Source organism: Molothrus ater, chromosome 2 (assembly GCF_012460135.2).
Source record: "Molothrus ater isolate BHLD 08-10-18 breed brown headed cowbird chromosome 2, BPBGC_Mater_1.1, whole genome shotgun sequence".
Taxonomy (NCBI): domain Eukaryota; kingdom Metazoa; phylum Chordata; class Aves; order Passeriformes; family Icteridae; genus Molothrus; species Molothrus ater.
In genome coordinates, this window is record NC_050479.2 from 69,672,907 (window position 1) to 69,698,104 (window position 25,198).

Here is a 25,198-nt window from a genome sequence, read left to right on the forward strand (position 1 = left end):
AAATAAACATGTGAATGTGGGACTAACCTTCTTCCATGCTACATCCTAGTCGATATGTCAGGCATGGATCCAACAAGTTACCCACTGAAGTATTTTATGTTTCCCCTGTCATATTTTTCAGTATTTCTGCAGTACTGTTGACAAGACAGGCAGAACAAATATTTCCCAAGGACAAGAAATACTAGATGTCAAAAGTGGTTTTGATTTGCCTCTACCTTTAGAGAAATCTCAGAAATTAGGTATGTGAAAGAACTTACATTTTTTCATCATCAGGAAGGAAATCAAAGAACTGATTTCATAATTTACCTACTTTGTTATGAGTGAATAAAACTATAGCAGTCTTAAATACTCCTACTACATTTCCTTATTTCTCATGAAATTTTGACTTCCTCCAGTATCCTGTAAATTACAATAAGCAATCCTAATCTCACATAAATACTTAAATCCGCAAAGTTATTCTACTGGAGAGTATTCACCCTTTAACTAGAAGGAGACTTATCTTTATTCAAAGGAAAATTCTTATGAACTCTTTACATGGCTTTTATTTGAATTTGTTTTCACTTATTGAAACCTAACATATCTCAACCATTTTTTCATGACAACTTCAGAATGTATTTCAGTATTTTTTCATTCTGTTACCCAGTATGATCTAAGTGGTGAAGTTTCCCCACACAAAGATACTGCTTTCTTATTTAAGAGCCTAAGCTTTTAGAAAGAGCACCTCCTAGCTGACCCTGAGGTAACAGGAATTTTTGTGCATGGATCCTGTTGACAGCTTTAATGTTGACATTTAAATAAAAATAAATGTCTGTGAGCAGTATTTACATAGGACACTTAGGTTCAGAGAATTCTGCACTTAGTGAGAGAAGAAGCACTTCTAGAAAAATTCAGAGAATCCAACCAAGGTCCTTACTTTGAACTATATTTTCATTTTATTTATACAGGAAGAGCAGGGAAACAAGCCAACTCTGCCTGAAGTTCTCTCTTATGAACACTCCCCCATCCCTCTTGTCCATAAACAAACAATAGTATTTGAGGCTAGAAAGTATGCAGCATTGGTATCTGTATTTATTTCTAGGACCTGAAATTGTTGTGCGAACTTCTTTCATCAGTGTTACTTATCCTTTCAAGTATTACTTACAGATAGTAAAGAAATTGGACTGTGAAGGATCCCTCTGAGACCCCACTGGACACTTTCCAAAAGTAGATCATTTTACTGTATTCTATTTAATCCTTTATACACTTTTCAATCCAGGTGACAAGGCTGAGAGGCATATAAACACAACAGTTTTCCAATAAGACGGTACAGCACAATATAGGATCAAGCAGACACAGTACCACAACATGTTCATTTGGTCAGCAGAAGTATCAATCTGTCCTAGCCTGCTCTGCTTGTTTTCACATGCAAGCTTAATGCTGGCTTCTTTCACATTGACACTGGCATCAAGAAAGACTGAAGTTCATTTTAATAAATGGTAATTGCCAATAGATGTTTTAAAAAATCATTTATAGCATTAATGCAATTACCTAATGGCTCTCGGTAGCCACAAGAGACTTCTGGAGGTTTAAGTACATACAGAAACTCATTAAAGAATCTGCAGTGTGAATATCCAGATTTGCTGATAGCTATATACTAAAAATATTTTAATTTTAATTCTATTAATTTTGTTTAAATAAGTTAACACCTTAAGATCAGAAGACTAAAAGATGCATGAAGGGCTTGAACTTTTCAAATGTGTAAAAAAAAAATCTGTCACTCAATTACATAACTGCATGGGACACATTTCAGTAAGAGTTTTAAACCTGGTAAATAACTATAAATTAGAAGTCTTAAAAGTGAGATTACATGTGACAGATACAATAAAAATTAACACTATTTTGCAAGGCACAGTACTATAGAATTAGCTTGTCTTCTACTTTGTGTTTTTAAAGCAGATTTTTAAGTCCTCATATGCACTCATTAATAACAAAAAAATACTGCTACATCACACAGTCTAGAAACATAAAAAGAGCACATTGGTGTGTAGTAAACCAAGATCATATGCATTGTAGACTATAATGCATTTCTAGACTATGGGTAGTATAAATCCTCTCCGAGTACTGCTCTGGCAAGAACCACTCAGGACACAGTATGTGATAACTCAGCAACCCTTTTCCCCAAAAAGAGCAGAGTAAGTTGTTAATTTCAATGCTGCTGTGGCTGAGCAGATTTCACAGCCTGCAGTGTGATTTCCATACTACTGGAAGATAAATCCAAAGTTCCTCTGCTTTTTAATGATTGCCTTAAAGTTAAGAGCTGCAGTAGGAGGTAGCTACACCTATAGCACACTGTACTAGAAATCATTACTCTCAACTTACCTGGTGCTAACCCAGCAGTAGCAGGACTTCCCATGGAGGGGTGAGAGAACAAGGCTTGAGAGAAGGCAGACATACTTGACTGGGATACATTACTCAGCCTGGAGGTTGATCCTCCTTTAGGAATAAACTCACTTGCAGACGGATTTGGTGTCTGTTAAAAAAAAATAATAAATTAAATGTTTATTTCAAATGAGAAGGGATTTATTTGGTAGAAAATACTTTCTAGACAGGCCTACTAGTACAAGGGGTATTTTTACAGTACATACAGCTTACTGAAGAGAACAAAGAATACTGGAAGCTTGTCTGCATGAACAAATTTAGACACGTTTTAAGCTTATGTCTGAAGTGTTAGAAGCAAACTTTCCATATGAGCAGCTGGTCTACAAATTCATACAACATTTTGCAAAAGGCTTTCCATAAGCATTACAAGTTGGAGAACAGATTTGACACTGAGAAAGCTTTGCCACAGCTGCACAGACTGCTCTCCCACGACTTCAGCAATTTTGTCTCAAACTAACTAGCAATTTCAAATTAAAGGAGTAAAAATGATTCCTACTAGAAAAGTCACCCCTGCCTCTATTTCATATAGATCTGTATGTTCAGTTTTTTTGTGAAGGTAACTTCTGCTTTAATTACCTGTTTTATTTATCTAACACTCTTAATAATAAAGTCTAATTTGGTGCCATGGAAAAAAACAGAATGAGAATGATGGCCAAACATCCAGTATTTGTTAGTACATAAAACAAACACATGAGCAATTTTTAATTTCTATTAAAATCAGTGCAGACAGTTTTGTAGTTTGGAATCATGGTGTTTGTTTTGAGGTGATGTTTTTGTTTGATTTGGGGCAGGGAGGGTTAGAAAAAGAAAATCCCAGTTAGAGCTCTGAAGGCAAAACACTTATCATTGGACAGACAATTACAAATGACGGGAGTGGAACAAAAACTACATTAAGTCAAGAAATAAAATCAGTTATTCCATTAACACACTGAAAATCTTGAAGATTATTGAATTACAGGATTTAGTTTATTAAGTAATCTGCACAGTACCTCCCAAAAGTGTCTAAAGTAAAATAAGAAGACAGCAACAGTTCCCAGTAGACAAGGGGTACTGTTAAGATAATCCATAATGGTTTTTACAGAAAATTATATTGGACTACTTTGGCTTCAGGCAATTTTAAAATAACCAAATATATCAACTGTTAGTTAAATTACTAATACTGATTTTACCAATATAAAGCAGCATCAGAGAAATAAGTTAGTGCCAAATTAGAAGTGAAGTGTGAACATCAGTGAAGAAAGCATTTGAGAACAGTTTCCGTTAAATGGGTTTTAATACCTTTACTTGATTATTTCTGACAAATATCATAGTATTAATGTGTTTCAATGCAGAGAAAAAGAAGGTTCTCAAAGTTGTAAAGTCAGAGAAGATGCCCAAGTTTAAAAGCAAATAGCAAAAATAGTCTACCTCTAATCACACAGTAAATTTGAACCATGATCCACTTTATGATACCAACTACCACCTTATTTGTCACCTTACATGTACATGTTTCTGAATACTGAAGGAACAGCTACAAGTAAATATGTTGACTGTGAAGTAAAACATTGAAATGGGTAAAGTGTTCCATGAATTTTAAAACTCTTTAATCACACTTCAGGAAAACATGTTAAGATATACACTAATACAGCAAAACAAATTATAAGTTGACTTATACAGACTGAAAACACGTAATTGATCCATTTATACTCAAAAGGTAATATTCTGGACTTATCTGAATTTAGGTACAGGAATAAGTAAGAATAGTGCTCCTCTAGATAAAAACTGGCATGCAACGATTCAGTGAAATCTGCACTGAAACTGAAGAAAATTACAAAGGTGGTGAAGTACAACTTTTCCAAACAGTGATAGAGCTAAATAGCCATCAAACAAAACAGCTGGGAGAGCAAGGGACAGAATTTGCATCATCTTGCTAAAAGAACACAATTCCAAGGAACTACAAGATCTACATTTTTCCACTGCTAAAAGTAGCAATGACACATGCACAGCCCTATCACATCTAAATACTGTGTCAACCAGATGACAAGGGTGGGACATGCCACTAGAAGCATGCAAGCAGAGAAAAAGATACCTTCTGGAAGGTAACTCAGACTTTCCTAGAGCAACTGAGAGAGTTCCCAAAATCCCATCTTATAATTTTCACCTACTGATTCAAACTTCTACGGCACAGAGATGCATTTTATTTCTAATCACATTCTGCAATTTTCATAGACCAGTTTTCCTGTCTAAAAGTCACTTACTTACTAAAATGTTACTTACTTGCAAAAAGGTACTTACCTACTAAAAGTTACCTATAACCCCCATCAAAATTTTTAAATGCAGCTTCACTTTAAGAAAGAGCTCCACTTTAACTGGGAGGTGTTTTAATTTATCCAAGTGAAAGAGTCAAACCCAGCAATCTGCTAGGGCTGATCTGGTTTATGCTGTAGAATTACAAACTGCAATGGGTCAATTCAGTTTCATTCCATTATTTGATATCACAATTCAGGATGAGCATCAAAGCTGAGTAAGATGAAGTTGTTTTTACATAACTTTGATGAAGATGTTGTGTATGAGTAGACAGCTCTGATTCATGAAGACAGACCCTATACTATGAAAGCTTGTTTTACTTCTCTGTGATGCTGAGATGCAACATGAAGCTGCAATCCAAGACTTTTCCCACTGGTAAAAAAAGTGATTTAACTTTTGGTTACAATTTTAAGACCCTTCCATCTTCAAGTTGTTTTCTAAATACAGAAAAATACAAGTTCCACAGTCAGTAACCACAATAAACAAAGTAATACAGCAAATTCTAGTGATTGGTGGTCAAAACTAGCAAATACTGTCAGACAATTTGAAGCTTAAGCCCCAATCCACATTTAAATTCATTACATCTATGTGAAGCTGCAGTTCTTAAAAAAGTTCTTCTATGCTTTGGAAAACATTTTATCTGAAGTAAAATATTAATTTTTCTGAAAACAGTTTTCTTGCGTGAAAATAATTAAGATAATGAGGCCAGATCAAGTGACCAAACTAAGTGAGGGAATGTAATATTACTATTAGCTTTTTAATATTTAATATCTTAATTAGTTTTGAATCTTTGTAGATAACCATTTTACAGCAATGATCATGCAAATATGCCAAAATGAGAAAGCCACCTTCTTAGTGGCCAATGATTCAAAGTATTATATTCTTGGCCTTCAAAACATCCTACTTTCATTCTGTCAACTCATAATACAAAGTATAAACTCCAGTTTAGCTTTACATTTGGATCAATGGCAAGCTTGAAAATCTGTTTAAATGGTAACCATGCTTTAGAATCCAACTGAGTATTCTTACAGTTTTCCCATTAAAGTCCTACCAGACTCAAATGGAAAAACTGTAAGATGACAGTTTGAAAGACTTCCCAAGATGACAAAAAAATTTAAACTTTTATAAGAATGAAAATAATCTAGAGATCTTCTTAGTGAAAACATTTTCTTCATTCTGTATTATGTTTAAATTTTGTATACAGCTTTTAAACAAATGCCATTTAATTATTAATTCATTATTCATCTCAGAATAAAGTAACTTATTCATGCTAGATGAGGCTTAAAATTTTAAGTCAGAATAAATCAGGATTGGTAAAATATGTAGAGAAAATGGGTATTGAAAACTGTTATTAATTTTCAAGAGTAATTCAGAAGAATAGACATGCAAGAATCATGTAATGATTATGCAATACTGTGATGTTAAAAAGTAGCAAATGTACTTCTAAACCCAAAACAATAAAAAAGCCCACTGTCTGCACTGTATTAAATAAGTCTACTTTCAGTTTCAAATGCACATGCCCCATAAAAAGGGACACACAAAATTTCAAAATGCTAATCAACATGTCTTCAGTTAACAGCATAAAAGAGAAGTACAGCTGTGTCAGCTACATTATGTATTTCTAGCAAACCACCTAAGATGACTTCTAACTGATACCTTTGCTAAAATTGCCATTATTACCTTTTCCTCTCAAACTTGCCAACTGAAATGTCACCCACCTCCTTCCAATATATTAGTAAAGATGCCACAAGCTAAAGCAGTAAAGCAACTTCCCTAATTACTACCTGAATTTCTTTATTATGCATTCTCAGAATGATTCCATGAAGAAACTTCATCTAAATACCCCCCTCTGAGATTCTTTATGCCCATGCCTCTTTTCAGTCAGCCTTGCAAAGAAACTTCCAAAGACAGACCAAAAAATACTGAGTCCATCCAGCTCCACTTACAAATACAATTCCTACACTTCTGTACATCACAATGAAAAAACTTTATAAAATACAGTCCAAATAAAGGCCGGTTTTGGCCACGATGCAATTACTAAGGATGGGACCAAAAAAGTACAAAAGGAGGCCAGGACTATTAAACTACTCATTTGTGTCAACAGTCAGCTCAGAATTTGTCTGGTGACTTTTATGCTTTTACAGGTATTAAAAGGAAATAAAATTAAAACGTAGCACGGAGGGGAGGAAAAAAATATTCTACGAGAGTATCACCAAAAAAAACCCACTCCAGAACAATTAAAGGGTCCTTAAAAGAATGTACAGACGAAAGCAAAGAGCAAGCCAAGGATCTAAGCTGAAGACCACCACAGGAAGGACAACACAGCAGCATGTGGCATTACTGTATGTTAAGGAGTTGCACACAACAGATTTCTGTAATCCAGAAATAAAATCAAAATTACTGTTTCATCAACTATAAATTTTGATACACGTGATTTGTCTTTACGCTCCTCGGTAATAAACTTGTAAGGCCCCAGTGCTGTACTAATTAATAAATGAATCCTCAAAGTGCCTTTAAGTACAGAAGTGAGCTGAATACAGGGATGCACAAGTTATGAAGCATTTGGAAAGTCATGCAAGGATCCCACAGGAATACTGGAAACCACTCTTCTATCTCTCTCTCATTTCTCATTCAGCATCTCTCAACACAGCTGTACAGCAGCAGCAGAGACACCACATCAGCTTCAGAGGCTTGGTTCTGGTTCCTCATTCAACCAAAGCCCAAAGCCAGCTACCTAACTCAAAAAGTAGGCCAATCTCATTTGATTTCAGAAGGATGTGCTAATGTACTTACCATGCTAGAAACTGCATGCAAGTTTCTTTGTTCTCTTTTTATGTTCTCCTTCACTTCCAAATTTATGCTGATCTGTTCTGACATCCCAAATTACATAATCGTGTAATGGTTACAGAAAACCACCACTAACCCACAACCATGCTACAAAGCAGGGCACTCCTTTACCAGTCTATTTTTGGCAGAGTTTTCATAGTATCTCTTAGGAATACAGAAACATGCCGAAGTCTTTCTTGAGTTTAACATCTTATTTTGTTGCTGTTGTTGGGTTTTGGGGTTTCTTTGTTGTTTTTTTAATGGGCAGAGGCTCTATATGAGGAGATCCACTTTACAGAGCATTACAGAATTGTTGCAGTTCCTCCAAAGATTCCTTGTGAGCCATGACTTCAGGAAAATATGCATTTTGTGATGTCAGAGCAACGCAGAAGACATGGGAGGTTGCCAAGGACTTCAAAGCAAATCTTTCTATCCCACCATTGAATTTGTGTAACATGCTACATTATTATAATTACTGTGACAAGTCATCACACCGCTCCAACAATAGGCTCTAATAAATTTCAATTTGCCAACATTATTATTTATGTTACTCTACTGCTCTCACAGAAGAATTAAGAGTCAATTTAATTAAAACTGGGTAAAATTACTTGGCTAAAGATTTATTGGTTTATAAACCAGGCCACAGGCTCAGACAAAACTATTAGCAAAGTCTTGTTACAACTGGCAAGTAGATCTCACTAAAAAGTAAACTTTAAAATTATATTTGGAATATTTTCATGTTTCTTTAACAGAAATCCTTCAAAGTACTGTAAAAACATGTAAAATTTTAGAGGTCTGCTCCTAATGCAACATGCTTGAAAAACTTCATTTTCTTTTATTAATTTTTGCTCAAGAAACAAAAAATCAGGTTTTGATGGTGAATAAGAACTAATATGTATAGCTAAAATGTATCAATTCCTACTATTCTAAGGAGGATTACATTTGCTATTATAATATATATCATGTCGTAGTATAGTAGCTCAGGACATTTCCTAATAAAAGGTAGGATATATCACTATAAAACTTTGATTTGGGTTTTTTCTTCTTTTTTTAATGCAGAGTACAATTCACTCTGCAGACTTCACTTTCAATCATTTAAGTGTAACACCATATTTAAACAAAACAGATTGGGATTATAAATTCATAGCCATGCAGGAGTAACAGTTAAATTCTTTTACAATGCAAGTTTTAACACCTTTCCTTCTTCAGTCTTGCCAGACTCCACAGTTGCTCTTCAATCCCTCCTGTTTCTCCTCCAATTCTATTTATTATGGCTGGCACATCCTTCTGTTCATATTTCCATCACATGTGCTTATACATGCTTTGTTAAAGCCCACGTCTCCATGGGAAGAAACACAACTGTATCATGTAATACAAAATCTTCAGCCACACATACTTTAAATCCATTATGTAGCCAGGATTCTGGTGCAATAAAGGAGACTGGAACTGTACCCTTCAAAAGCTATGTGCTCTGCAGCCAGTCCCAAACACTGCCAACCTTAGAAAGCATGGGGACCTTGAGCTTCCTCCCCTGTGCCACACTTTGAACAATACTTCAGAGTGCACAGGCACTGAGAAGACAACTGCTCCTGGCAAGAAGCTTCAAGTTTCAGGCTCCTGCCTCTCCAGCCTCCAAAAGCATTAAGTCCTTTTGTGTCTAATCTAAATGGAGTAGATTGACAACAAAGCTTGTTGCATCACTGTACAGCAAGAAAACAACAGAGGACAGGAGTGAAAACAGGACTTTTTTGCCCATTAATGTCCACCTGAAAACTAAAAACCAATTTTCTGCTTCTCTCTTCTCAAAACAACTGTCTTTAATTACAACTTACATTCACTCTAAGATACACACAATAAATTGAGTTTGTCAATCTTCTTTCCCTTCACAACAGTACTGCTGCACAGGGTCTCACCACTGTCCTTCAAGCTTACCTGGTCCTTCTACCAATGTTTCCTTAAAGCTTCATCTTTTCTCCCTCAGTGACTATGTTGCTTCCCCAGCAGCAAAAGGGCCAAGACAGGTCCAAATGTCCCTAACCCACATAGCATCATGCTGCCTACATCACGCTGCCCATGACTGCTCATTTCAGTAACACAGAGATGTGTCCAAACATCAAATAACACAAAACTAGTATCAGTGTGGAAAGGAGCTCGTACAAGCGTCATGTTGGCCCTTATATGGCAGAAATTCAGTGAACTGAAAGAAAATCCTAAAGTGCCACAAGTTTTAATTACAAGTCTGTTATCAATTTACCCACTTCATTCACTTAGGAAGCACTAAAAATAACATCACCGTCATAGGAAGACTAAAATAGCAATCTCTGAGGAATAAAAAGCACTACACAAGTGAAAACAGTTTTAGCAGCAGTGGTACAGCTCCCACCACTGTAGTAATTTCCATCTAAATTCCACTTTAAGGGACATGAAGCAGATTCATCCTAGGCTAGAATTATCCTCATTTTCATCCCAAGGATTACTACTACTTCGGTAGAGAGATATTCAAATCCACCTGTACAGAGTGGATTAATAATTACAGAGCTGAAGAAGATTCAGGCATAAAGTTAAATAATGGTAAGAGTAGCATACACTTCTCAAAACAAGTTGAGAAATATAAACTATCCAAACACAAAAATTAAGAATTTATACTTCCTGATGGCAATTCATACTTCATGATGGCAATGTCTTCAAATTCTGTACTGAGGGCATCTATTTGCATTGTGTCAATCATTTTAACAACAATCACTAATTTTACCAGTAAAAATCTTCCTCAGCTAAGAATTAAAGGCTGTGGTTGTTTGCTTTTAGAATACATTAAATGATTACTTTTGCTCCTTCTCCTCAGATTATACCAAAATCAAGTAAAGTACATAGCTCAGCAATGGGTGAAGCTAATTAAGTATCTCCAAATCACTCTTAGAGGACCATTGTGTCTATTATGTAAAATAAATATTTGATCTTAACTCATACTTGGAGTAACTCTTTCTAACATTTTCCAGAATTGAAAATAAACATCCAAAATACTGAAAAAATTACTAGTAAAAAATAATTTTACCTGTAAATTGTTTTCTGTGACTCTGTTCCACCAAACCATATTGATGGGTACTCCTGTTTTACACCTGTCAGCCAGACAGCCAATAGGGTTCTTTGATTTTCTTGCTTTTGATCCCACCGGAACTATCCTCTCATCCAGCACTCCCAGTCGATACTTCCTGGGCTATGAAAAAGAAGGAGAGAAACCAGGCCACTCCTAACAACCCTCATCTAAAGCTACACTAAAATAGGTATTGCACTGTGATATGATTTTGGATTGGTGGAATAGGAAACAATTTGCAAGTAAAATTTAACTGAGACTGTTTCCTTTCAATCCTGACTATTTGGTTACAATAAATAATGCTTTAAAAAATTCAAAAGAAAATAAACTTCAGAGACTACTAATTATTTGTAAGCAAAGCCATCCATTACAAGTCAGCCACTGAAATATGCACATAAATTTGGAAATTCTGTCCAAATGAGAAATTGTTTTTAAAAAATCCATGTTTTCAAAATAAATACCTTCAATCACATCATAATAATGAACACCTCCTTTGAAATTTCTACTAAACAAATTTTAAATTTAAATTTGCCATGACTCATCTCCTGAAAATTTGCTTTTAAAAATCAGGTAAAACTGAGAATCCAATTGCAGCAGAACAGTGAGAAAAACATTTCTGCTTGGGTTAGTACTTAAAAAAAATAACTTCAGCTACTGTCTTAAGTGAAAACAGACAAGAATTACTATGACAAATGCATTGGGAACTGTCATAAAATTGAGAAAATAAAACATTTGAGGAAGTTAACATGCAGGAATTACTTGCACCTCATTAACAGTGACATTTCTACTACATTGGCAATGATCTCTACAAATGGAACTATTTATAAAGAATGATAAGAACATTAAATTCAAAAGGCACACTGTAAAAAAGAAAATCTGTTAAATACTTTCAAACAGATAATGTACAGAAGTTTTCAAGATTTCTCTGTGCTTTCAAACCTATGTGTATCTACCTAAATAGTAAATATCATCAAAAGAAAGATTTTAGCATCTATGCATATTTAGACCAGGGCCTTTTACACCAATTATATCAACAATTGGATCAAATTGCAGAGGTTGGCTGGTTTTCTTTTGCTGTGGGGTTTTGCCTCGGCATTTTTATGTGACAGTGCAACTATCATCTCAATATAGATCACTCTAAGTAATCAAAGCTTAACTTACCTTTATTCAGGTATCTACTTCACCTAGCACCTTAGAAATCTTAGCAACATGTACCTTCATACACAGTTTACAAATTACACCTCAGGAAAAAAGGCAAGAATCTAACTGGAGAACATTTCCCACTCACACAGAAACAATTTATAAAACACAGGACAAAACTACCATAAAATGGCTGCAAAACCAAAACCTGAACAGATTCTCTCCTCTACTTCCCCAGAACCTTTTAGGCTGAAAGCTTTGGAAAGAATTAAAACTCATTAGAGTTAACAGTACCTCATCGTTTGCCCAAAAAACCCAAACAAACCAACCCCTCCAAAAAACCCACAAAATCCACAAACAAAACGCAAAAAACACCCAAGGATACCAACATGGACTGTGAACTACAAAGGCAATAAACTCTATGGAGAGTTAACCAAACTTTAGTAACAATAAACAAGAATGAATTTTAGCATACCAATTAGAAATCTGTGATGGGTAGCAGAAGTCCTCCTGCACTTCAAACACACACCTGATCATGGTAAATCTAAATACAGGTTGTTCATTTGGAGAAACACTCAACTATTGGGCAACTTATCTCAGTAAATCAGAAAGACTACTAAAATTCTAACCTGCAGAGTCATTAGAGCTGAGATGCTGGACATTCAAGCAAGATTGGACTTTAGGGCAGGGTTTGAATACAGTATGTATTTTTCTTAGGCCAACTATTGGAAACAATATAATGAAGAGTAACATTTTCCCTGGAAGCTTTCCTCTCTCTCCCTCCATGCTTTACCAAGTGCAGGGGTACAGTCTGCCTCAGACTATTGGACTACAAGCCAGTGCCCAAACATACTTCCATTCACAAAAGGTTCTTCTAATCTTCCATAGTAACTGGTTGTCTACAAATATTTTGAAAAGGAGAACCAAAACAAAAGAGAAAATAAGCAAATCTGGAAGAAGGCTATTTTGGTCACAACAGGATTCAGATTCCAGACAACAGGATGAAACTGTATTCTAGACTTTATGAAAGTCATATATAGACAATATGAATTCATGTTTCAGTAGTAGTAGTAGTAGTAGTTCTTTACTTACTTGTAATAAAAAATGAAATTAAGCACTAGATGAGTCTAAAGAAACACTTTTTCCTTTCATTACTTATCATAAAACATTAGGGGATTAGCTAGATCAAGATATTATTTAGACAGACATTAGAAGATGGAATAGACAATATTAACATTTGGAAATAAATTTTAGTCTATTTGCACCAAGTCATTCTAAATAAGACCAAAGTCATTGTTCTCAATGAGCATACTTGGATCTGATTTAGAAATGCAATCAGAATTTAAAGGTAATCAGAAAACAGTATCTGCCAAGAGGAGAGATTCAACAGAAGGGAAAGCAAATAGATCGAGAAGTTTCAGTAAGTGTATCAACCTTCCTATATCCCTGACCTCTACATAGAGCAGGAAATAAAGCAACACAAACAGTTCACCTTAAAATGAGCCAGAATTCATCAACCACTGATCATTCTGAACACACACACACACATATATATATATATATAAATATATATATATATATATATATGTAAGTATGTAAATATATCTACCTAAAACACAGAGGGCATGACAAATGACAATCTGGACTAATTAACCAAACTTTTCTGCTTGGGGACAGTTTCTCTTGGATGTTTACAAAAACAATTGGTTTTTTGCGTTCCCTACAGTCTATGAGGTAAAAAAAGTGTTCAGGTGTAGTAATTATTGGCTGCAAATGTTTACATGAGGCAGGGAACAGCTAACTACCTTTAATTGCTAGCAACAGCTTAGTTTTCCCCACGGTGAGAAGGGCAAGCATTTTCAACCATAGCTAATAATTATATCCCTTGCCCTGCAGAACCAAGCTGCTGCCAGCAATTAATGATAGGAGCCTACTGGTTGGCACATTTATTAGGAAAGATAAACCCCTAAAGTCTGAAAAACATTACACTTGAACCAAAAGAGAGACACTCCAGAAACAAGTCCCTCCTAAGTAGTATCTTCACACGAGAACACTACTAATGATGATTAACTTCACTAGCCCATGCTAGAAAGGATTCCTCAAGTCAGCTTAATTACTTGGCTCTCATTCATTCAACAAGAACCTTGGGAATGTGTTCAGCAACTCTATTTTCTTCCTACTCTTTGCTGTAACAGTGTCCCTAGTTCCTCCTTTTTCAAGGACAGTGGGCAATATCACATTTCCCTTTTCTAATTCAGGATTAAACTGACCTCTAGTGTAAGATGTTCCATGGCTATCCTAGAGGAATAAATTTAAGCAAGAAAATATCTACAAACATTCAAACTATAAAGATTTTTATGCAGTATTTAAGTTAGATAAGCTGACACATCAAGCTACACAACTGCAAAGTTTTCTTGTACTGAAGAACTGCCACTTATTTTTTTTAGGATCACTCAGCTCCTAAATTACATTTCTGTTCCTTAAAATGCATTTACCTCTAGCAACTTTTGAATTTTAGATTTACAAGCCCTTTCTAGTACCAAAACCTACCCAATTAAGTCTAGCATACAAACACGTGAGCAGGCTATTGTGTTTCAAAGTATTGTGAAGAGTCTGAGCTATGGTAATGCTGCTTATGTGCTTCTACTATCAAACCAAATAGAAGCCATCTTAAGCCTTCTCCATCACAGGTTAGATGAAGCAGCATTACCCTAAATTACTATAGCTAAAAGGTATCACAGTAGCATTAGCTAGGACTCATCTGTTGTACAGTGAGTTGACTGTATCTACACATACAAAAAAAAAAATACTACATTCTCAGACAGAAATTTTAAAAAGCTACACAAACTCACACTTTTCTTGTATAACTTACTGGACTACTAAAATTATGTGAGACAATTTTAAATTTCAATGCTCTCTTTTGAAAGGTTTAATCTTTTTTTTTAAATTAATGGCAAAGAGACCATTAGAAAAAGAGGTTAAACACTCAGCTAGGCTGCTAATCTACTAAAAAAGGAGCAATTTCTGTTTTATCATGCCTTTAAAACTAAAACCAAAATACAAGTTCTTGGTGTCTTTATTGCTACTTTTACTCAACAATTGATTAAGCTGGAATAAGCCAGTACTTGAAACACCAAACCATAGATATGCATTTCAATATGTCATTGAGCTCCTTTACAGGCACAATCAGCTAAGCAGTACCTTAATTTTGAATACAACTCTGTTACTGTGTATTACCGAACCCAGTTAAGTGCTACACCTGAACATGAGTTACGGTCAACAGGAATATCCTAACAGACTTTTAATATGAAAAAGAAAAACTGTCTTTTAAGTGAAGTTAAGCTGTTTAAGTTTTGTAGCCAATAAAGCTGCAATACCCCTTCACATGGATTGGGTTAATTGCTAACCAAAATACCCTCTACTCTTCCTTTTTTATTACAACCAGCGGAAACTGGTAGACAGGCAGACCACACTTGTAGTTTTTTGTATTTCAGCTTCTGAAGGCCAGAACCAATTTTTTAATTTTTGATATCCAAAAAAAAAATAGAATAGGGGCTTGGTCAACAGCTTAAAAATAATTGTGTGGTGGGCTGGTATTTGTTGTTGGGTGGAGGGTTTTTTCCCTTATGAAAAAAAGATGACTATGCTAACATTTGTAATGCTTACAAGTTTGGAGTTTAGAATACTATACATTGATATTACATGCATTCAACAGACTAGACACCCTTCCATTGAGATTGCTCATGAAAACCTGGGTTTGGCTGAGGTCAGAATTTCACTAGTTGAAAAGTAGAAGACAGAGAGAAACAAGATGTATTCTTCTACCCCCAGAAAACTTAAGTGTGACATTTGGCATGGAAATGTGTCTTACTCTAGAGCAATGCATCTGATCATTGCAAAAAAAAAAAAAATCTTGGTTTAAACAAATTTTAGAGATGCAATAGATCAGGCACTATATCAGGCATTTTAAACCATAGCCAAGGGAAACTTTTCAGGCTAACATACTAAAAACTTTTATTTCATGAGTAGATATGCTGAAGGCATGAAAATCTTGAAGAGTTCAGAAGCAGCATAACTGACATAATTAAGTCAAATGTTTTCTCATCAATTTTGCAGCATAGTTATGCTGGGATGAGGTATCAATTACCACAACTTTAAATCCTGGCATGGATTTAATTATATTGACAAACTTCTTTACTAAGAAATTCATATCCTCTGTTCAATTGATGTAAACTGGTGGAAAAGCAGACTTTTTCCTACCACCATTAAAGCAGATAGTTCTAACTATAGTGAAGACTTGTCAGAGTACCACCACCCCAAGATGTACTTTAAAAAACTACTAAACATTATGGGCAAAACACAGATTTTCTTAATGTTTAAAGGTTCCTTTTAATAGGACAGAAATTTTTGTGTTACTTACAAAAAGTGCACAGAGAGTAAGAGAGTTAAAGACTGATGCAGCTTTTAATCTGGTCTTTAACAGGCATGATTTCTCAAAATGCCTAGCTATTTCTAAAATATCTCAAAATTTCTAGCAATTTTAAATACTTGTATAGTGCCTTCAACTAATGTGTGCACAAGTTTAATTTTTTTTTATTATTTTACTGCAAATCACTCTTGAAGACTACATACACCTTGTCATAGCAAGAATCAAACAAAGCTTGTAAATGTAAACAAATGCATCCAGCTTATCAGTTACATTTGAAGTTATTTGACTTTAAATACACAAAAGGATGAGGCAGCAAAATGTAAAAGTGTTACATATTTTTAAAGGGAAATGCTTCTATAATTTGACTTATATATCATAATGATCACTAATTCACAGACAAAAATAAAAGCAAGTAATATATTCTTCCATGACACACTTAAAAGTGAAAAATACATATTTATTCAAATAGTAATAACTAAGATAGCAAGAACATACAACCAAGGAACAATTCCAATAACTAACTATTCCAAGAAAAAATGTAAAGCAGATTACATTATATTATATCCTTGGAAAATGTTTCAGACCACAGTACTACCTACAAACATTCATTAGTCTTCCCATAAAGCACAGTCCTTCTGCATTGCTGCAACAACTTTTTTTAGCACCAACTATAATGTTTTATTATTGTAGTACAGGTGTATAAATCCTAGAAGGAAAAATTTAGGTTTGAAATATAAATTTAGCCCAGGTACATTACAGAGTCTGTGCAGCCATAATTCTGTCTCAGAACACAGTGACATGATGCTTGATCATTACCCCTCAACTCATCAGAACATGATTCGTGCTTCTGACATTGTATGCAGGAGGCTCTGAAAGATGAAAACTCTCTCGACACATTTTCATTAAAAGTAAATTCAGCGAGACCAGACATGGCACATAGAGCTTTTCAATCACACCACTGAACTAGATAATGATCAGGTATCAGAGGTGTCAAGATAGAGCTGGAAACAGGAAGCTGGAGAGAAATACAGGTTCCCAACAGGTAACAAAACTAGATGGGACGCAGGACACAAAAATAAAATAGCAACTGCTTAAGTCTTAAGAATTTAATATCTACAGGACCTGAAGTTATCTTTATTGTTTTATTTTAACTTGAGAAGTAAAACTCTTCTCATACTCATTAAAAGGCTTGCATTTATGCAGACTAGGCTTACAGGTCATCTTTGCTTCAAATAATTTTCTATGCACATTTATCTCTGCTGATCAAAGTAAATTAAGTCTGCTGCCCAGTCTCCCTTGCTGTAAATCTCCACAGATGGCACTCAACAGCTGCACCCTGTTTGGGGTGGACTTCAATTCAGATAATCTCTCTTATACTTTCCTTTCTAATCTAGAGGTTTTGTCCTTGCCTTTACTCACCTAAAACCAATGGAAGGCATTCAAGAAAAAAATTTCTTGAAAATCCACAAAAAGCAGCATTAAATTGTGTTTATAGAGTTGTTCAGTACAGCAATTAGTTCACCCCTTGCAGCCTGTGAACTGAAGTTATTCTCACCTTAATGGACCTCATCTAGGTATGACTGAACAAGTAAAAAAATGAAATGGAAATAAGCCAGTGTTAGAAACTTTTCTTAAGAGTTCAGTTTTCATGAGGATTGAAGGTATGAAAAAACAAATTAAAATGTAAAGTAAGTGCTTTTCACTATCCTGTAAGGCTGACCAGTGACAAGTACAGGAACCTTTTAGCCTGGATTGGTGGCAACAGTCTCAGAACAACTCTAAACAAAAGTTTCACAATATATTTTTGTCTTAGTGCATTAACCTGTCATGTCCTTGACAGCAGATTCTGATCAGTCATGTCACATAAGTTTTTATTAACTGTTTACCAGAAGCACCAAAATGAAAGCAAGAACTTTTCAAACAGATAATTTCAGGTTTAGAGAGAAGCACTTTTCTAGATAATGGCTAAAGTCAACTCGGGAAAAACATCAAGGAAATTCAAGTTCAGAATGCCACCCTATTTTTAACAAGAATAACATGAATTTGAAGAAAAAAAATGAAATAAGCATGACATCATTATTCTTGGGAAAGGGTGTTAGTCTATTACTAACTCTAGTTTTTGTTCCATGCTTCACAAATCCTATTTGTGCATTGTAGATTAATACTTACCTAAAAATCTCTTATAGGAAATTCACTTTAGGGTTGCTTGTCTTACTGCATGTGGAGTTACAACAACCAGACAGTAAATCCAGAAGGTTTTACAGTTGACAGAACCTCCACCAAGGCTCCATCTACTGAAATACTTAGCTCCTTTGATTTCATTTTAAGTATCCTATAAAAATGTCTTTAAACAGTAATCTTAGCTTTCCTGAAATCTAAAATTGAAATGCAGTTTAATAATTTCTAAACAGAGATAATTATCTCGAGAATGTTCATAAAAATTCAAGGACTATGTTTACTTTTTGAACAGAAAGTAGAATGGCTCTAAACATCAAATAATCAAAAGCAAATTAAACAGCTCAGTCATATTAACTAGCTTCAAAAATACTGCCTAATTAAAAAGTAAGGATATTCAGAATTACAATCATCAACTTATGTTTAGTATTTTATTGATCTTGAATATTTCTCCATATGCTTGCCCATTATTAAAGGGCTGCCAGTATAACTTGATCAGCAATATCCAGAGACAATAAACTTGCTTAACAGAACTACATAGTACATGCTTTTACAGAAACTATTCAGTTTTACGCAACACAAGCGTGCAGTTTTTACATAGTTCCAAATAACTTAATACTTCAAAATATTACAAATCAGAATTGTGATATTTTTAAAGGAAAGCAATTGTTCTTTATTCACTTACCAAGACTGTATTATATCTGTCCTCCAAGTCAGTGATAAACGAAGGAAATGCTGGTTTTGCCAGCTAGTTCAGAACAAACAAAACCTTAGACTTGGGCTCTTAGTAAGATAATGGAGACTTTTTCAAACAGTAGATGTTGTAAACACATACATTTGAACTAGTCACCAAGGCTCCCTTTATACAGCAGGCACCAAGCACTGGCCTAATAAACCCCACTGTTCGAGCTCTAAACAAACTCCAGTTAATGGGGTAGAGGGGAATCACACAAGGTTTTAAATACCTGGCTCTCACGTGTTTAGTGCTTTTAAGGAAATCACTTCAGACAATTTGAATATTGTAATAAAAATACTAAAAATATATAAAAACTACATCGTAACTACTTGCAATGTATTGACTGGCAGCAAAAGTCTGTCACAAAACTTATTAATTTCTCATAACTTTAGCCATAAATTTTTGTCCACTTAAAGCAATCACCAACATCCAGTCATTTCCAAAGACTTTTTCTCAGAGAAAGCTGAATGTTTCTTTAAACTACTCATCTCCCTGTGCTGACTATAGAGGGAGCCTGGATGCCTAGATTTACACAGCTCAAGTAGTATTTTATCAAAACTTCCCCATTATTAGTACTTAACAACCTTTAATACAAGAATACGTTACAAAATAGCAGTCATAACAAAAATAAATTAATATGCAAAGAAAAATACAAACCTCTTTCAATTAATGCCAGTTATAGCTGAAATGCTAACTAAAAAAAAACCAAGTTAATAAATTTCACCGCTAAAACTTACTCTTAATACTATTTTAGCAGCCAGTGCCTTAATTTGCTTCTTTTTCTTGAGGAAAGAATGCATTAAGTCAGAAAGCACTGCAAAATACTATTTGAGTTTTGAGGTATTTGTGCTTTACAAGCAAACATTCATTGGTTTGTTTTCACTTTGTACTGCTTAACTTCAAAGTATTTTTAGAGACAGTGGTCATTCTTGCAATACTTCCGTTTCCGCTTGTTTTCTTTGGTGCATGTGGTTCATACCTAAGCAAAAATTTACACCCAGGTATATACATACACATGTGTATATATTGGCTCTCAATGCCTGTGTTAAGGAGGAATGTACAATTATTTTTCATTTTTACCAGCCTTGGCAAGTGGATAAGCAACACATTTTTGGTTTTTTACATCCAACTTTCAGCACACTGTACTGGCATTAAGGAAAAGAGCAATGCAGATATTCAATGTAGTTTGGAGACATCATAATATTAGAAAATTAATGTTCAACAACACCATTTATATTTAAAAAATAGTGTGATGGACCAACTATAGCAACTATCTTTAAGCTCAATCTTCACCTGCAGGAGTAATACAGAACATACTGATGTAGCTTGCTTTCATTATTTACTACATAAAAGCTGAGGATAATGTGGCTAGTAAGTAGAGAACATGAAAGTCATCAGTGAAAATAAAACTTAATAATTGGTTGGGATAAGATAATGTCTGGTTTTGGTAAGCGACAGTTCATGAAAATGAGACAAAACTCTCACATAATCAAATTTTTGTCTCTTATTTCAGCCTCTGCGTGTATAGCTGGAAAACACCACAACTTGCACAGCTGCAGGTCCAAGATGTTTGAAGATGCTGCCTAGCCCTCAGCAAAAGAAATATTTCTCAATACAAATTAGAGGGATGGAAAAAAAACCCAAACCCTCGCTTCCCAATGATAACAGTGGCTTTTAACCTAAATGCATTTCGAACTGTTAATTATTATCACATTATGTACAAATAAATGGGAGAATTGATTCTTAACATATTCTGAACTTGCTCCCATAAAGGCTTGCAGATCACATGTCCCTCACTAGAATAAAAATAATTTGTTTTCAAATTCAATGGGCTACATACTAAGTTTCATATTCTATAAACTTCAGTTTACAAGTGCCTGGAGTATTTCTTATCAGCAGCACCAGTCTGATCTGATGTAGCAAAAATGAAGTAGTAAGATCTTATTTATATCAGCAGCAACACATTAAAATAAATCTAGTAACATCAGAAGAATGATCCTTATTTCATGCAGTATTTCAAGTTATTCCAGATCTTCTTCCCTGTCAACTCATACATAAATAGGCTACTTATGATTTAGTTGTTGCCTACCTTCCTCCTTTGAGATACGCTGAGGGCAGCAAAGTCATTAAACAAGGATGAATTTGGTGAAGTTAGTGGATCTATAAAACCAATGTAAAACCAAGGTGTTACATATATATGCACTACTAAAAGAAATTTTATATTTTTTAACTTATTTCTGTAGGGAAAAAAACCTTTTGACAAAGCTAAGTTTAGCAATCACACTGCTAAAACTCCCAGCATTTATTAGATTCTGTGCAACTGCTTAATTGAAATGGTGCTCATTAAGAGAATTCAGTATGTTTAATTGCTGTTGACACTATTTAAAGGCCACCTAACATTTCACAGCCTTCATCTGATCAGAAAACCTGTTCTAAGTGCTCCTTACATTTGCATGTCATTTTTAACCCTGTAGATGATACACTGTAACGTTTCCAATTCACTGGGAGATCCTCCTAAAGGCCTGACAAGCATTGGAAGAGGTTGCCCAGGGCAAGTGCATGAGTCACCATCCCTAGGGGCATTGTGTAAATGTAGTACTGAGGGAAAGCTTTAGCAGTGCACTTGGCAGCGCTGGGATAACAGCGCTGGATCTGGACTGGATCTTAAAAAGTCTTTTCCAGCATAAAAGATCCTATGATTCTATGATCTCCAGTTACCTGAAATTAGCAGTCTTCTGTTTAACAGGTCTTATAAATAATGATGTGACTATTGCTTGTCCTGTCACTGTTCTGAACATCAAATTTAAATCAGAATCAAGGATAGCAGAAGCCCACATTCCATTAACTTTTTATTGCTTTTTCTTTGTTCCTATCCATCTCTTCCGAGTTGAAATATCACAAACTGTATAACATTCACAGATGCAACTTAAAACTCCAAACTACGTGGCTAAAACTGTCAAATTGGCAGATGACTGCCAGCTGTAAACATTGGTGTTTTGATGAAACACTTTCTTCAACATTAAATTCTTAACAGAGAATTTATCTTGCATTTGTTCAACAGTAAGTATTCCCTAAAGGGCAATTCTACAAATGAAGCACTGCTTGGCAGAGCCAGGGAGAGGGAGGGAGAACGATCTGAGATATGACAAAATTTAAAATGGTTTCTAAAAGTTGGTGTGGTTTCTCTCTTTGACATGCATCACCATTACTATTTGGCCTGTCACAGTCAAACTCTGACTGCATTTAGAACTGGAGACCTCCACTGCCTTGAATAGCTAATTGTTCAGTGGGACAAAAGAAGCAGAGTCAACCTCAAAGCCTACTGGAAATAAACTAGGAAGAAAAAACTAGAAAATACCCTGCCAATTTTGTCTTTCAAGAAAGTTCATTTTATAGTAGTTACTACCATGCCTAAATTATAATCCTAGTAAGTACACTAGCTGCAGGGGTCAGACATGCAAATGGAGTTCTAGCATAATTTACACAGCAATTTTCAAAGCAGAAATTTATTTTAAATCTATGTCCTTGCCATAAGGGAGCAGTACCCTCTTCTTTAAAGAACCTAATTTAGCAGCTACAGCTGAAATAATCTGTAGTGATTCTGAAGAGCACATTACAAAGCTCAATACAGCCTCCACAATAATTTAGCGAGTACATAGGCCTCCACTATCAAGACATTCTCTTCAGCTAAAAACCATGTATATAAAACATGTTCCTATAGCAAGGAAAAAAATTATAAGAGGCAAAGTACTACCTGCAAGACAAAACTGAATAGCTATTAAAAATCAGCAGTTATGTGACATTTCACAAAATCCACACACCCTAAATTTAACAGAAAACACCTGTACACTAATCCCACACAGTGACTTACCCAAGAAGCATCATAAAAAGGGATACTATGGTGAAGCAACATAAATGCTTAAGCTATCAGTGTTTTACAGTGGATATCCAAACTAACACTTCACTTGAAGTGACAAGACTGATAATGACTAAGTTTTTCCCCTACAGCAAAGAGAAAGCTAAAAATTTATGAGTTCATTACACCATCGTTAAAAAATAAAGTTTTGCTGTATCTCAAAATCCGAGAACAAGTAGCACTCCCTTAAGCCTCAGTTTTGTGAATCTCTCAAATTTGCCAACATACTTTTATATGTATTACTTGAAACATACTTACCATGGCCTGCATACTGCTTGGCACTGTCATTGAGAAGGCTAGGGGAGCTGCTGCTATTTGTCATCCTCTGTAAAAACAAAATATGAAAGCATACATGTAAAATGAAGCCTTAACAGATTAAGTGAGGGCAATGGGGATGACCTTTAGAAAGTTTTAAGGATAGCCTATGAAACTTGTGCTCATTCCCCATTTAGTAAATACACTAAGCAAACAGACTTGTAATTGACAAAAATGTTTAGTAAAATAAAGGATTTTGCACAACAGAAATGCAAACCAAAAGTTACTGTATATTCAAATGAAACACTATCTTCATTAATTTCTTCTAAATGAGGAGGGTCAACCAAGCCTATGGTTCTCTTCCTGCATGTTGTGAAAACATTAGATAAGACAATTACTTATCTCCTTAAAACAGTCCTTCACACTGCACTCCTGAAACAACTACTCCCTTTAAAATACTATCACCATGACATGAAACTTCTCCAGTGAAAAATACTTAAATATTTGACAGACTCTTTTTTTAAAATAAAAGAACCTTTTGAGATCATTCAGCAAAACATCCGATTCCTCCAAGTCAGCAGGACACCTGAAACCGTTTTAACACTCCTCCTAGGTTCCACTTGATTCTCCTGCATTCCTTTAGAGATATCAGCCAGCAACAAACTGGACTAAAGTGAAGCAGTGCTGCTCTAAGAGCTACTGCTTCTTTCATTGAGAAGTTTTAAAGTGTCTTCTTACTCCTGCTTATTCTTTCACCTTTCTTTCACCAGCTCCCCAACAGGAAGAAAAAGTGTGAGAAGAAAAGGAAGGCAAGGTCAGGAAGTGTTCTTGATCACTGAGAGAGACAACCACTAATTTGTTAAAATACTCCCTGGCATGCTTTTGGCCCACATCAACCCAGAGTCTCCCAGCCAATTTCCAGGCACTATTCAGCAGTGAAAGGTTTGAGAAGCCTTCAAATTGATGGTTTGCATGCAGACTCTGCTTTAGTGGGTGAGCACACACCAGCACAAACAGGCCCTTTTGTGCCAGCTGGCCCTGAGCATCAAGGAAAGTTTCCAGGCATGTTTCATTTAGTAGTCTAGACACAGACTGACTCAGAACTGGTCACTGGAGCTGCTCTTTACAGTTATATTTCTCCATAGCAAGTCTCAATGTTGGTGGCAAAGGGCAGGAAGCTTACTATGTTATACTTCAGTGCCATTTCATCTAATTGTTGACCACAAAGATCAACATTCTGGAGTAATTTTGGTAAGAACAGAGGACAACCAATAGAAGCAGGAGTGCTATCCATTATGGTAGAACTGTAAACCTACTGCAATTCAAGACTCCCATCACTTGCAGTTTTCAGAGCACCGAAAACATCTCCAGGAGCTGCTGCTTTTAAAACCTGTATCTAAAAGAATAGATGGTGTAAAGTAGCTTTTATGTGGAATGCTTACAACACATAAATAGCACATAAACCTGCAACTTTTTCAAGACTTCAAGCAAGCTGTTTGCTATGTGCTCTTTCTGTATTTTGATGTCACCTGTCTCTTTCTCCTAAACATACTGACCTGACACAATGCATATATCACTAACTGCTTAAGTGATAAACAATTCTATACACAAAAGGCATGGGTCTAGCGAAACAACGTCGACTTATTTTTTACAGAACAAGGTACTGCTTTGAGAGACGCACACTAAATTGACAAACTTCGCTCAAATTCAAGGACACTCATCCAATTGCTCATAATCATCAAAATAAGAATAAACATACACCAAAATATTATAGTAGCTCAAGTAATCATACATCATATTCCCTTCCTAAGCAATGGATAGAAGTTGAATAGTTTGTCACAAATATTTTAAAAGCATCCCTATTATGCATGGGTTTTCTTGGCATTTGAGACATCCACACTGATCCTCATAAAACAAAGGGGTTTA

The 25,198-nt window shown here is 35.2% G+C and overlaps 1 protein-coding gene across 3 annotated transcripts in view; it reads right to left on the reverse strand.

The window, feature by feature from the left end:
- The window catches only part of PAN3 (poly(A) specific ribonuclease subunit PAN3), a 79,330-nt gene that overhangs the window by 33,898 nt on the left and 20,234 nt on the right, over positions 1–25,198 (reverse strand). For 2 of the 3 annotated variants that reach the window (XM_036404079.1, XM_036404078.2), the window contains exons 3-7: positions 23,276–23,342; positions 21,191–21,261; positions 19,051–19,113; positions 10,583–10,744; positions 2,359–2,509 (exon numbers count right to left, since the gene is read on the reverse strand). In XM_036404079.1, the coding sequence (XP_036259972.1) occupies positions 2,359–2,509; positions 10,583–10,744; positions 19,051–19,113; positions 21,191–21,261; positions 23,276–23,342 (514 nt within the window). The remainder of the gene's footprint in view (positions 1–2,358; positions 2,510–10,582; positions 10,745–19,050; positions 19,114–21,190; positions 21,262–23,275; positions 23,343–25,198) is intronic. The other variant, XM_036404080.2, reaches the window with a different exon arrangement.